This window comes from Prosopis cineraria, unplaced genomic scaffold, assembly GCF_029017545.1.
Source record: "Prosopis cineraria cultivar Desert tree isolate PC_DT_omini unplaced genomic scaffold, ASM2901754v1 PC14, whole genome shotgun sequence".
NCBI classification, from domain to species: domain Eukaryota; kingdom Viridiplantae; phylum Streptophyta; class Magnoliopsida; order Fabales; family Fabaceae; genus Prosopis; species Prosopis cineraria.
Genome location: NW_026555345.1, coordinates 24,398,161 through 24,411,746, shown reverse-complemented (window position 1 = coordinate 24,411,746; position 13,586 = coordinate 24,398,161). Strand labels below are relative to the sequence as shown.

At 37.6% G+C, this 13,586-nt stretch overlaps 4 protein-coding genes across 4 annotated transcripts; 2 read left to right on the top strand and 2 right to left on the bottom strand.

The window, feature by feature from the left end:
* The first annotated feature begins 476 nt into the window (after positions 1 to 476).
* On the top strand, positions 477 to 1,092 carry LOC129292960 (uncharacterized). The gene has a single exon (XM_054930712.1). The coding sequence runs from the start codon at positions 579 to 581 to the stop codon at positions 936 to 938; it is 360 nt and encodes a 119-aa protein (XP_054786687.1). The 5' UTR covers positions 477 to 578; the 3' UTR covers positions 939 to 1,092.
* Positions 1,093 to 1,309: 217 nt separating this feature from the next.
* Positions 1,310 to 4,277, bottom strand: LOC129292959 (replication protein A 70 kDa DNA-binding subunit A). Its single transcript, XM_054930711.1, has 2 exons — positions 3,828 to 4,277; positions 1,310 to 3,055 (listed from the first exon to the last, which is right to left on the bottom strand). Exons 1-2 carry the CDS (start codon positions 4,091 to 4,093, stop codon positions 1,441 to 1,443), a joined length of 1,881 nt encoding a protein of 626 aa, XP_054786686.1. The 5' UTR covers positions 4,094 to 4,277; the 3' UTR covers positions 1,310 to 1,440.
* A 2,389-nt stretch (positions 4,278 to 6,666) lies between these two features.
* LOC129292389 (uncharacterized) lies at positions 6,667 to 9,614 on the top strand. Its single transcript, XM_054929951.1, has 7 exons — positions 6,667 to 6,804; positions 7,542 to 7,640; positions 7,845 to 7,889; positions 7,978 to 8,471; positions 8,837 to 9,089; positions 9,198 to 9,331; positions 9,413 to 9,614. Exons 1-7 carry the CDS (start codon positions 6,667 to 6,669, stop codon positions 9,612 to 9,614), a joined length of 1,365 nt encoding a protein of 454 aa, XP_054785926.1.
* A 1,388-nt stretch (positions 9,615 to 11,002) lies between these two features.
* Positions 11,003 to 13,373, bottom strand: LOC129292388 (uncharacterized). The gene is made up of 3 exons (XM_054929950.1): positions 13,117 to 13,373; positions 12,609 to 12,713; positions 11,003 to 12,287 (listed from the first exon to the last, which is right to left on the bottom strand). The coding sequence occupies exons 1-3, from the start codon at positions 13,371 to 13,373 to the stop codon at positions 11,003 to 11,005; spliced, it is 1,647 nt and encodes a 548-aa protein (XP_054785925.1).
* Positions 13,374 to 13,586: the final 213 nt, after the last annotated feature.

Sequence of the window (13,586 nt, the reverse complement as noted above, 5' to 3'; positions counted from 1 at the left end):
AAAAGTGAAAAGAAAACATGGAAGAGAAATATTAGAAAGAGAAATTTGTAATCTATTATTTTTAAGAGTTTTAGAGCTCCAATTTGAAATTCCTGGCCCAAACTAGCTGAGGGGCACGCTTGTTTGTTGGTAGTTTAATTGTATTTTGGAGATATGATCAATTGCTCGACCAAGTTTAGATAACTTGAAAATCCTTTTTTTTTTTTATATATTTCATTTGGGATCGAAAAGATTGGGGCCCAAACGGGACGATGCCAATATGAGTACATGACCCAAGCAAAAATAAAAAAATAAAAAAAGAAAAAGTTGAAGGAAGAAGAACTGAAGAATGACGGGGCTCATCAGATAAGATAACCTTATCTCTCTCGATTTGGATTTTCGATTGGAGAAGGCGCCACGTAGGACGAATCAAAGATGCCAAAAATTTCCACCACACATTGCCACCATGCTTCCTCCACCTCCTCTTCAAAACAAACACACCTCAACTCCATTTCCCTTTCCTCTTCAACACAAATTTCACTCACCCTCCAAGCACTCGTTGCCGCACCAACCACAAGTCACACAGTGGTAACTCACCAATGGCTTCAACTTCTGTAGTTTCCATGGCCGTCCCAGCAGCTTGCGCAGCCCAGAAGAAGGCGGCGCCTCCCTCCTCCACATTCTTCCGGCCACTGCCTTTGCTACCTTCAAACAAGGTCTCTGCCTCCAGTCCCAATTCCAGGTTTGTAGTGAGGAACTCCCTTAAGGAGAAGGCCGTCACTGGTCTCACGGCCGCCGCTTTGACGGCTTCCATGATGGTCCCCGATGTGGCTGAAGCCGCCGTCACGCCGTCTCTCAAGAACTTCTTGCTGAGCATCGCCGCCGGTGGAGTCGTCCTTGCTGCCATTGTTGGCGCCGTCATCGGTGTTGCCAATTTCGATCCCGTCAGGCGAAGCTGAGGGGAAGATGCATTATACATCTCCATCCACCTTTTAGACTTTTGTCTTGTTATATGTATGTCCAATGTGCATTGTTATTCAGTAATGAACTCTGTTGTCTGTAATATGTCACCCATCATCTTCTACTGAGCTGAAACTTTTTCCAATTCTTCAATACCATGCTTGCGGCTGCCTATGAAAGGAAATAAACATGCAGACACAACGTATATATATATATATATATTACCTTTATTTTGCTGTGAATATGTTCTGCAGCGTAGCAGAATAGTACTGATGGATCAACCCGTAGGCAATAACTGATTTCTCCATGAAGCGCACAGCCTATCAGACTACATAACATATTTGTACTAAATACGATGACATCTTACACAAACTGGAAACATAGGAAACATGCTATTGAATTAATGGAATGTACATCTAGGTTTTACAAAGTGGGCATATAAATGATACGGTAAAAGCAATGACTCATCTTAACCTAAGGAAACTTCGAAATCCAACACGATTACTGCTTACAAAATTTTGAAATCAAATCTAACATGTATCTACTCTCTGAAGAATAATCCACCTTATCTGCCTTAACCACGGTAATCTTAACCCTCTGTTCATCACCATACAATTCCTCCTTCACTTTCAGCCGAAACACAAACTGGTTGTAGAGTTTACTACGGATTATGCGTTCAAACTTCTCATCATCCTGCTCTTCATACTTCAATAAGTACAGCTCCTTCGCTGAGCAACCCAAGATTTCCTCGCCTGATTCTTGGAATGCTGTGACCCAAGTTATTCCCGTATGATCCATAATTTGGGCTTGAAGAAGGTAGCGGTAATCACACTCCTCAAACTCTTGATTGCATCTATCGCATTTCCACCTAGTGGCTCCGGACCTAGTCACTTTTTTGCTGCACTGTCGGTCTCCAATCATCAGTGGGCAAGCCGTGTAACAGAATGTATCTGCCTTGATGTAAGAGATGGTTGCCCTCACCGTTATCCAGTCTGGCTTATCTGATCGGCCAAGGCCTTCATCCTTGATCTGAGACACAGTTTTACGTATCTCGTTCTTAAGTCCTCCAGGTGAAATGTCCTTAGAAATGGACAAAGAAGCTGAATCTTTCCCCCCTTGGTCAAACCAGTCTCTTAATCTATGAGCCTCAGGAAAATCTGGATTAATGAACAGTTGGGTGGAAGAAATTGTTCCTATAGATTTTCCACTAAAGTCATTAACCCTCCCAGATTTGACTGCCAGAACCGGGAAAAAACCACCATCAACCATCTCTTGGAGCTTTTGACCTTCCCTATTGCAGAAATCACCCCAAAGGGTTAGCTCAACACTCCTGCCAGACATGTCTTTTACATTCAGAATTCGTCTCTGAGTTTCCATTCCATTCTTCCTCAAGATGGGAACCGAGGGATTTACTGATGTCACAACCGCAATAACATCAAGTATGCAGTTACTGTCAACATTCTGAATGTCACTGATAGGCCTAAAGGAGAACTGTTGTCTGGGTATTGAAGCATCTTCATCTGGGCAAAGCTCCACAGTTGAAATAGAGTCTAGAAAAATTTCCCAGTCATTCTTCAAATGATTGAAGTTCTTCTGCGCAGGTTTTAAGCTACCTTTGGATATCAAGTAAACTTTACCAACCTCAATTGCATCATAAAATCGATCAACAATAGCATTGAAGCAAGTTACTCGTATTTCACCTCCATCAGAGTCAAGGAGATCAAAAGAGAAAACTTTTCCATCTCCTCGAGCATTATTATAGCGGCGGAGATCCCCTTTTGCAGTTACTCTTGCCTTGATAGCCCACCGACCTTGATAAGGATTTAAAGCAGCAATAGGAATTATTCGTGCAGGTGCTTCATTCTTCATAATTGCACCTTGATTTTTGTAAACTGGTGGTGGTTGGAATGGAGGTTGAACAGTTGGCCTGAAATTCTGCCCATCATGACTAGAATTTTGAGCAGACAGACTATTGTTATTAAACCTGGATGGGTTCTGCATATTGTTACTAGACAATGCTTTATGAGCTATTGAATCAGATTCCACAAATGAGTTTAAATTCCCGATAATCTCACAATCTGGAATTATAGTTTCCATGTTGAGCACTACAATGATCCTGCACAAAGATAAGAGCGTCATATGACTTGAATCTACTCCAGAGCTAGCACTATGACGCCAAACAGATACAAGTATGATTACTATATATAGAAATTATAAGCTAGAGTAGAATAGGTAAGTTTCATTAAGCAATCAGTACTGAACACTACAGCATTAATGCAAATCTTGAACATTCTATGTGTAGGGTAAGCAAATCTGCTACAAAGTTGTATAGCTTCAAGCCTCCCATACATGAACTGAGGTTACTGCCAATCTGATGTTTTCTCTTTCCTCCCAATAAAAGAAGCGAAAAAAACATGTAAAATAAAGCGCGCTGACAAGGAAAGCTCAGATACGATGTATAAATCAATGTGTAAGTTGTCACACTGAACTATAATTGTCCATGTCCAGGAAGTAAAAGTGCAGAAGATTTCTTCCCTGGAAAATGTATCTTCACCAACAAGATAGGACTCTCGTACGCTTTTTCCTCTTTGTATAAACAAAATGAAGTCAACTTTTGCTTCCAGAAGGAAGATTCAATATCAATATGCTATACACCAAACGGCCGGTGCCAATTCTCAAAACGACGAGCAATCTTATTAATTACACTTAAACCAAACCCTTAACGTTTCTAAGTTTCAAACAACAAACAAATAATGTTTCCACACGGATTATGACATATAGATAAGCTTCTAGTTTCATCGTAATCGCTTTGAAAAATGAACTTCATCTCACATTAATCATAATGGCAAAAATAAGCCAAAATTTAGATATAGGAACGAAATACTGACTTGCGGTTCTGAATTTGACTGCAAACATAGTCAATCAGCTGAACAACGGAACCTTTCTTAACTCGTCCGGTTCTAACTCGGTCGTTGAGCTGAGTCGCGAGCATAGCGTGCTGAGTGGAAGCGGAATCGGAAATCAGAAGCCGGTACCTCTCCTGCTGCGTATTATTAGAAATCAACTTGATGTCCAGGACCTGGACAAGCGGCTTCGAGTTCACGTCGCCGGCGACAATCGCCGCGATCGCGTTGGGCGTTAGATTCACCGGCATACTCCGACACCCCAAGCACTGGAACGAAAGTCCCGCTGACTACGTCGTGGATGAGGAATTTCCGCACAGGCGATGGTTCGAATTTGGCCCGAAATGAAAATCTGAAAAATGCGCGAGCATATATATATATAAAGGAAGAACAGAAGCAAAGAAACAGAGATTTCGAAGGCAGATAGAGTACCGAGTACGTGTTTAGGGCAGGCTTCCCGTAATGGGCAAAATATGACCTTTTTAATTACAACTATACCCTCGTATACTTGTCACAGTCATCCAATCCCAATGAACATCGTTCCCCATCTTTTTTTTTTTTATCTTTTTTGGAATGGCATTAAAGGCTTTAAAAACAGAGTTTATTTGACTTAGGGCTTAAATGAATCTGAAATTGCTCTACAGGCCCTAAGACTTGAAGTGCAATTTTTTTCAAAGCGAAAATACTTTTTTGCTCCTTGTCTGATTTGAATCAAAAAATATGCGTGAACCCTTGTCCTCATTGCTCCCTATTTTCCTATTTTCCTTTGTTCTCTTTACTCTGGAAAAGGAAAAAACTAACGGTAATTCTCTATTCTCATTTCCTTTATGTTCTCATTTCACCGCCCTTTAAAAAGCTTCTGATTTCCTTGTTTATTGCTTGTTTGTGGTTGCTCGAGTAGTGCTCGTCATTTCGCATGTCGTCGTGCTCTCTTCATTGTTGCTCGCGGTCGACCTGATTCATTCATCGGCAGTGCCGTTCATCACTAATGCTTCTACAACTTCACCCTAAGATTCTGTCGGAGTCTTGGTTTGGTCATCTGAAGCTCTCATTGTGACACCGTCAAATCCAGTCTCTCACTGTCGCTGTGCATCTGAACCCTCTGGTGTCTGTGACTTTGGTAATTTCTTCTATTGTTTGTCTGAAACTTGTAATTTTTTTGCTCTGCATATGGTAGTTTGATAGTTTTCACTTTGCCTTTTCATGTTTTGTTCCGTTAGCAGATTGCCTTCCCTCCGTCTAAAGTAAATAATGTGTCTGGCTAAATGAAATAACTCCTCCATGTAACAGTTTTAAAGATTGCTTCATTCCCATAATTATCTGTATGAAATGCTGCAAGAGAATGGTATTGGCTCTAATCCTTTTTATGTTGAAAAATTTGATGCATCACTAGTAAAAGAAAGTGGATAGAATAAGTGGCTAGGGGAGGGATACGGGTTCGAGTTGTCCTTTTTTGTTTGATAGGGGGCTTTAAATTTGGAAGGAACAAAAGAATGTGTGAATTATGTACGAAGCGTATGTGAAATAGGTACTATATTATTTTAAAACTGTAGGATCATTTGATGGAAGAATTAGAGTATCTACATGCCTATACAAGCTTGTTCTAATAGTTCCTATCATAGATATCACAAAGTGCCACACATTTCAATATAGTTTAAGCACCATATATGATTGCCCATAGAATGTACGTAAGAGTACAAGACAAAATATATTGAGAAAATACATACACCAAAGCTCCTCTCGCACTGCTTAATCTTGTAACGCTTGCCTTTCCAAATGAGTTATTTATATCATTCATTGCTGCTTCCAATGCTTTTTGCTAAAAGACAAATTTTATTGTCAAAATTTACATACCTTTGTATAGGCTTAACCACTCAAGAATGCAACAAAACTTTTATATCTCTGTATATTGTAATGTATTTGTAATAACCCCCTATTTACACGATAGTTATCATACAAGCATAGAAAATTCAACCATTCCCTCTATGGTAGAACAAAATAAGCTCGACTTCTCATTTAGGGTATCTAGGAACAAAAATCCATAAGTTATTTAAACATTGTCACCTTTACAAATTACAAATAGAAGTGAAACAACCCTTCACCTAAGCGCAATGTTACAAGTGATAAAATGAGCAATGAATGAGGACTGAATCTGTCTTTATATTTTTAGTTGTGCATCTATGGACATGGTCTTGTGCATAGTAGGTGTTCTATCGTGCATGGTCTGCGTAGCCATTTCAACTAATATGATAACCGAATTACTCAACATTCATGGATTTTTAGTTGTGCATGCATGAACATGGTCTTGTGCATAATGGGCTTTTTGTTGTACATGGTCTGCATAACCTATCATTTTCTCCAGGGTAGTGAATTACTGAAAAATTATGGATTTTTAGTTGTGCATGCATGGATATGGTCTTGTGCATAGTAGGTCTTTTGCCGTGCATGGTCTGCATAACCTGTCATTTTCTCCAAGCTAGTGAATTTCTGGAAAATTATGGATTTTTAGTTGTGCATCCATGGACATGGTCTTATACATAGTGGGTGTTCTGTCGTGCATGGTTTACATAGTCATTTCAGCCAATATGGTAACCGAATTACTCAACATTCATGGATTTGTAGTTATGCATGAATGAGGACTGAATCTGTCTTTATATTTTTCTTGTTTTGTTTTGGTTCTGAAATTATGTCACTATTAGTAAATCCACTTTTCTTGATTTGTTTTGCTATCCTTGATTATTTTCTCTTCTGCTAATCATGGTTAATTTATGTAGGTACTAAGCATAAAATGGCTTCCAACAAACCATAAAAGGCGATATCAACTATGGGATGGCGTGATTTTAGAAGAGAATTTTTGGAGATCAATAAAGGCAAGTACAAAAAGGTTGGTGATTCAAATGAGGCTACAGCTGAGATATGGAAAGAAATGAGCATAGAGGAGAGGGAGCCGTATAGAATGAAGGCGATTTAAAATAGAGAGGTGAAAACACAAAAAAAATATGACATTCCTTTCCACACTCGATGCTCTCCAGTAAAATTTAAAGAAATTACTGAGTTTGTAAAAGAAAATGGCCATTTAAAAGAGAAGTTGAGGCAATTGGGTTTTCTAAGTTGTTGGATATCGAAGGCTTAAAAATTCCAAGAGAGTTGTGCCATGAGATCATGCGATCTTATGATCCCCCAACTTAGAAAATGACAATAAGGGGGAAAACGATATTAGTGAGAGCAAGGGATCTACAGGCTATTATGGGGCTACCTAATGCTACAAGGGTAGTAGAGTTGAATGTTAACAAGGAGGTGGTAGCAGAATTGAAGAGTGATTATACATCAATGTCATTAAATGACTTGAAGAACAAGATCACTTTAAATGATGAGAATGACAAGTTTGAGTTCTATTTTTTATTGTTGACACTTGCAACTCTTTTGTGTCCTGATGGAAGTCCCTGAGTTACTGATAAGGCATTGAAGGTGTTGGCATGTATGAATGATGCATGGTTTGATTTTGATTGGGCTACTTTTGTGTTGGAGGAGTTGAATCAGGAGATTCAGCTCTACAAGAAGCATGTCAAGAAGGGAAAGTCAGAGAGAATCAAATATATTGGAGGATGCCTCTACTTCTTATTAGTAAGCTAAGTTATTTTTGCTATTCTCATAAACCTTAGTTGTTACAGCTATCCTTACATTAAATTGATATTTCAGATTTTCTACCTTCAAAATTTTCCTCTGAACAAAGCTGTACCCCCAACTAGTGAAGTAATAGGGTATTGGATTGAAGAAAGGGTTAATGAAATGGTGAAGGTTGAGTAGCAGAGCTGCCATGGCCTGTTGTACACTAAAGCACCAGCCCACTGTGATGCCAACTTAGTGCCTCAACGCAATTACCTCCAATTACTGCCTTTCATGACAAGGTATGTATACTTTTAACCCAATAGTATTTTTAGATCCCTTAGTTATAAGTAAGTGAACCCTAAGTTTAGAACAAGTGAACCTTTTGATGTGCAGGACACGAAAGATGTGTACGTAAAAGTGAAGGCTTACATGGAGAAGGTCTGTTTTGCCAATGTTAATTTATGAACATTTCATTGTAAAACAAGAACATATTATTGTGAATAAGTGCACATTTCATGTTTTGTAGGAAATGAAGGAAGTACAAGAGAGAGTCATGTCTTACATGGCTAATGAGTTGCTAGAGTTGCCATCAAAGAGGGTTGTCATAAAAGAAAAAGAGGAAGAGGATGAAGATGAGGTAGGTAAGAATGACAAGGACGACGATGAAGAGGGAGAACATGATAAGGATGAGGATGATCCAGACATAGAGACAGAAGAACAAGTAGAAGTGGAGGATCTAAAAAACACGAAAGTTGAAAAACAAGAAGGTGGGGAGGATAAAGAGAAAGATAGAGATCAAGTAGTAAAAGAAGCAGAGAAATCAAACATGGATGCATCTAAACACAAAGTGGCTGCCGAAGAGAAAGGGAAACTTCCAATAAGGAGATCTAAGAGGAAGGAGAAGGCTATTGTTAAATCTCCGTGGATGCCACTTGTTACCCAGAAGAAGAGAAAAGTTAGTGACAAGCAACGGCTATATGGATTGTGTATAGATTGGTGTACAACAGAGGATGGTAGAGAGTAAGTGAAAAATTACTGCCATAAGAAATTGAAAAAAAATGTTCCTTACTACAAAGCATCATAACTATTTGTTTTGGTTGGATGCTGCAGGATATTTGTCTAAATGTACGACTACTATCTTACACTGAGTGAGCTACGTTCTCTTGGACCAGCACAATGGATAAGCAATCGGGTAAAAAAATTTCAAACCTGTATTTAACAATGGAAGTCCATATATGTACAACTGCATGTTCGTAAATGAATAACTAAATGTCTATATATGTCCATGTAGGTAATTACTATGGTTAGCAAGACTCTTGTAGGTGATTAGAAGGAGCAGTCATCTCATGTCACGCGTCATATTTTTATGCTGAATTCATGGCTAGGATGACAAAGAATCCATCACGGTGGAATATAGATGAGAATGCAAAGCATATTATCCCCGAGCATTTAGGATATAACTTAGGCGACTGTGATTTCATATTTGGGCCTACGGTTGTTGGAAACCATTGGTTTTGCTTTGTCTTGGAGCTAAGGACAATGAAATTTTATATTATTAATTCTATGGTTGATCATGAGCAATTAAAGGCTGAGGAGGAAGATATGAGAAAAGTAGGAAGAAAAGGGAAAGGGAAGTTGGTAAAAAATGCCTGAATGATCTAGTGTACAAGGGCCAAATAATGATGGGTACAAATATTATATGCTTTAAATTATGAACACTTGCTTTTGAATTTGTCACCCTTTTAGTGTTTGTTGGTTGACCATTTACCTTTACAGAAGGAGCATTTCAGATTAATTTTGGTCAAGGTGAAGCCAGAATTATCTCAGGTTGAGTACAATAATGACATACTCTATCCACAGGTCTTCAAGCAAGAGAACAAGTAAGTTATGCTGGTATAACGTTATAATCTTTTTCACGATTGCCTTCATTCATATCTCACTCTAATGCCTTCATTGTGCAGTGATGATTGTGAAATTTATCTTATTATGTGGCTTAAATTCTGGAACAATATTGTCAATGTTGATCATCCTCCATTTACCATGCCTAAATACACAACACAAGAACTATCGGCCATAAGTTGTGACATTTTATGTTGGCTAGTGAAGCATCCTAATAATGTCATCTGTGAACGTCAACTTTCACTTGTAGAAATAGGCACATAAAAAGAGAAATGTAGGATTGTAGAATTGTAGAATTAGGTTCTTTGACAAGGATTGTTTACATATTCGAAGATTTTTTTTGTAATTTAGAAATAGTTTTTGTTTGTAATTAGAATTATATATATATTTGCACGAAAAGAAAATGAAAGCTACAGTCTTAACCTTTCTATTATGTACAGGACAACACCCCCTATGCACAAGACGATGTCCATGCATGCATAACTAAAAATCCATGAGTTATGAGTAATTCAGTTACCTTATTTGGCTAAATGGCTATGCAAACCATGCATGACAAAACATCCCCTATGCACAAGACAATGTCCATACATGCACAACTAAAAATCGATGAATGTTAATTAATTTGGTTACCATATTGGCTGAAATGGCTATGCATGCCATGCACGACAGAACACCCACTATGCACAAGATCATGTCTATGGATGCACAACTAAAAATTTATGATTTTCCTGTAATTCACTACCAGCCAAGAGAAAATGACAGGTTATGCAGACCATGCACGGTAGAAGACTCACTATGCATAAGACCATGTCCATGCATGCACAACTAAAAATATATTATTTTTTAGTAATTCACTACCCTGGAGAAAATGACAGGTTATGCAGACCATGCACGGCAGAACACCCACTATGTATAAGACCATGTCCATGCATGCACAACTAAAAATCTATAATTTTTTAGTAATTCACTACCCTGGAGAAAATGATAGGTTATGCAGACCATGCACGGCAGAACACCCACTATGCACAAACTCATGTTTATGCATGCACAACCAAAAATCCATGATTTTTTAGTAATTCACTACGCTGGAGAAAATGATAGGTTATGCAGACCATGCACAGTAGAACACCCACTATGCACAACACCATGTCCATACATGCACAACTAAAAATCTATGAATTTCCAGTAATTCACTACCCTGGAGACAGGTTATGCAGAACCATGCACGGCAGAACACCCACTATGAACTATACGATGGCCATGTATGCACAATGAAAAGTCCATGCATTTTGAGAAATTCTGTTGCTGAAATGACTACATAGACCATACATGAAAGACAACCCAGTATACACAAGATGTTGTCCGTGGATGGATAATGAAAAGTCCATACACTTTTAATATTAATAATGACAATTACATCATATAAGAATTTCATGTTAGTACTAGTTACATGAAATTTGACATCATATTTCAAGTTTGACATGCATAAAAAGTTACCCACTATATGCAAAACATCTAACAATTGCTTCTCTATATACAGACAAAAAATATATGTCATTCCCAGTTACCCAAAAAAATATTAATTGGGAATGCTTCCATATACATAATTATAGCTACCTAAGCACACTAAAGAAGTATAATGTAACTACTTGTCATGATAGGTTAGGATTCTTGTATGTCTTACGACTGTGTTCGGCCTCCCCACATCTTGAACAATGATAAATCTTTTTATCTTGGAATTGAGACTCTATCCTCCTTGTTCTTGGCCTCCCAAGAAGACGGCTGGTTAAAGGTGGCTGTAAGAAAGTTTGTGATAAGTTATTAGTTAATGTTGCTGTATCAGGCTTTGGAATATCAAAAGTCTCAATTGGAATCATATTACTGCCATAGATTTTTTCTTGACAACTTAAATGGTACCATTCCTCAACATATTGATATATATTGCCATGTGAAAACTTTATGGCAACACATGCATGAGGACATGGTAGTTCAGACATCTGCCATGCCAGGCAAGAGCATTCACGTAATTCAAGATTTACTTGCACATTTCCATTTAATTTTTTCACCCTAACAGTGTTCAGTGCATAAAAATCAGCTTGCAATGTATCACCTCTTAACATATTTTCCTTTAGCTTGGTCTCCACATTTGGTCTAACACTATTTGTCCATTTTTCCAGTGCCATTTTACTATTATGTAACTTCTTCACTAATTTCTCCCTATGCTTATACATAAAAACAGTAATTTTATATTTTCTTTCCTTGACAACCCAAGAATTAAAGGACTCAGCAATGTTGTTCGTTATGTTATCCCACCTCTTATGGGGAAACTTGCTAAGTGCCCATCTATCTATGTTACTGTGTGTTTCAAGCCATTGCAATAAATCCGGGTAAAAGTTCATCATATTTGACATTGCAACATTAAACTCACTAGGGAGTCTTACATAAGCTATTGCATCTAGGAGCTTGAATGCTGCATCCTTTGTCACTCCATTCTTTCTCTTACCTCTTATGACTTTTAAAAACTCTGACCTAAAGTTTTCTTTCAAATGACAGTAACAGAAAGCATGCCTGTCACAATCATATATTACTTGTACATCCCTAATGATTGAATTATGTTTGTTAGACACTAGTGCTATCTCTTGCGATTCTGTTATGTTCTTAATATTTTGAAGAAACCATGACCACTCCTCAACTGTCTCACTACCTACTATGGCATATGCCACAGAAAATATCTCATTATCTGCATCATATGCACATGCTAACAGTAGAGTTCCCTTATATGGTCCACTCAAGAAAGACCCATCTATATATAGTATGGGTCGAGCACCTTCCATGAAACCTTTTATGCTATGTCCATATGCAATGAACAAATATTGAAATCTATTGCACAGCCCAACTATCCATTTTGCAACTGTGGTCGGATCACTTTCAATTAGCCTTTGACACATCCAAGGAATTAACATATATGATTCATCCAGTTGACCATGTATTTCAGCCAAAGCTTTCTCCTTACCTTTATATGCTTGATAATATCAAAGTTTCAAACTATACTCCCTATAGATGTCTCGTTTAATATCATTAGGAGACTTGCCTATAGAAGCCCTCAGCTCATCAATTATTATGGATGACGTTAGTGTTGATCTGCTTTTATGGGCAATATCAAGATTGTCTTGTGCAAAATGAAGATGTTGATCCTTAAAAGTTCTTATACTTAAGAAACTATTATCTTTTTCATCTAACTTGTATGCTCTAATATACCATGGACATCTCTTAACTGCACACTTCACAATAACTTGACTTGGTTTGTTCTTCAGAAACTTGTATCTGAACTTGTGCGCTAGGCTATACTTGTATAATGCCTTCCTAAACACCACATCATGAGCAAAAGTTTATCATACTCTAATAAGCAAATCCTTCCACTTACTAGCATTCATCTCTGGAATAGGGGTAGAAATGCATTGGATAGCTAAATTATCTTCTCTACTTTCTGTTGGAATGCCTCTTCTAGAGTTACATAAGCTAAAGCCTTTTAAATCAATATCCTAATGCTGAGGAGATAGCGAACTTCCATATAAAACTGGTAAAAACCAGTCTATCCTGCATTTACAAAAGTTACTACATTATTAGTGCTTTATATTAATAACTTATATTTTAAACGACTAACTATTCAATATAAACAAGTAAATATTCATGTTTGCATATTATATAATCCAGTGTTTTTGACAATGCATTTTTTGACCCAAATGACATGAATGTCAGTACTTACTCTTCAGGATCATCTTCAAGTGCAGCCCGTCTAACAACATACACATGAGCAGTTCTTCTATTGTATTCAAACAATTGTTCAACTCCAACATCATCAAGGAGATCTATGAATATGCTTGAATCAATCTCAATAGTAAACTTTACGTCATTTCCATTATCACCATGGTGAACTTCTGAAGATATAAATGATCTTAGCTTTGTATATTTCATTCCTTTTGTTATGGTTCTTGCAATTACATTTTCACCCTCACACTTCATACCACTATCAGGATTCCTCACAAATTCACCACCACAGTGGAAGAAACAAAATAATTTTTCTCTAGAACTACTTTTTATCTCTTATATTAACCTGTAATGAAGAAATTAATCTACGTAAATGTTCACATATAAAAGCCCAACTTTTATTTCACATAACACAGAGTTCAACATAAACAACTCAAAGTTCATTTTCACACAACAAATACTCCAACG

Bases quoted from the DNA above. Each gene is read 5' to 3' on its own strand.
- LOC129292960 (XM_054930712.1), top strand. From the start codon at position 579: ATGGCTTCAACTTCTGTAGTTTCCATGGCCGTCCCAGCAGCTTGCGCA.
- LOC129292959 (XM_054930711.1), bottom strand. From the start codon at position 4,093: ATGCCGGTGAATCTAACGCCCAACGCGATCGCGGCGATTGTCGCCGGC. The intron at 3,056-3,827 runs GTCAGTATTTCG...ATCTTTGTGCAG, and splicing joins AGTCAAATTCAGAACCGCAA to GATCATTGTAGTGCTCAACA.
- LOC129292389 (XM_054929951.1), top strand. From the start codon at position 6,667: ATGGGATGGCGTGATTTTAGAAGAGAATTTTTGGAGATCAATAAAGGC. The intron at 8,472-8,836 runs GTAAGTGAAAAA...ATTCATGGCTAG, and splicing joins ACAACAGAGGATGGTAGAGA to GATGACAAAGAATCCATCAC. The intron at 9,090-9,197 runs GTAAAAAATGCC...TCACCCTTTTAG, and splicing joins GAAAAGGGAAAGGGAAGTTG to TGTTTGTTGGTTGACCATTT.
- LOC129292388 (XM_054929950.1), bottom strand. From the start codon at position 13,373: ATGAAGTGTGAGGGTGAAAATGTAATTGCAAGAACCATAACAAAAGGA. The intron at 12,714-13,116 runs GTAAGTACTGAC...TGTGGTGTTTAG, and splicing joins CTTGAAGATGATCCTGAAGA to GAAGGCATTATACAAGTATA. The intron at 12,288-12,608 runs GTATATTAGAGC...GATGTGTCAAAG, and splicing joins GCAGTTAAGAGATGTCCATG to GCTAATTGAAAGTGATCCGA.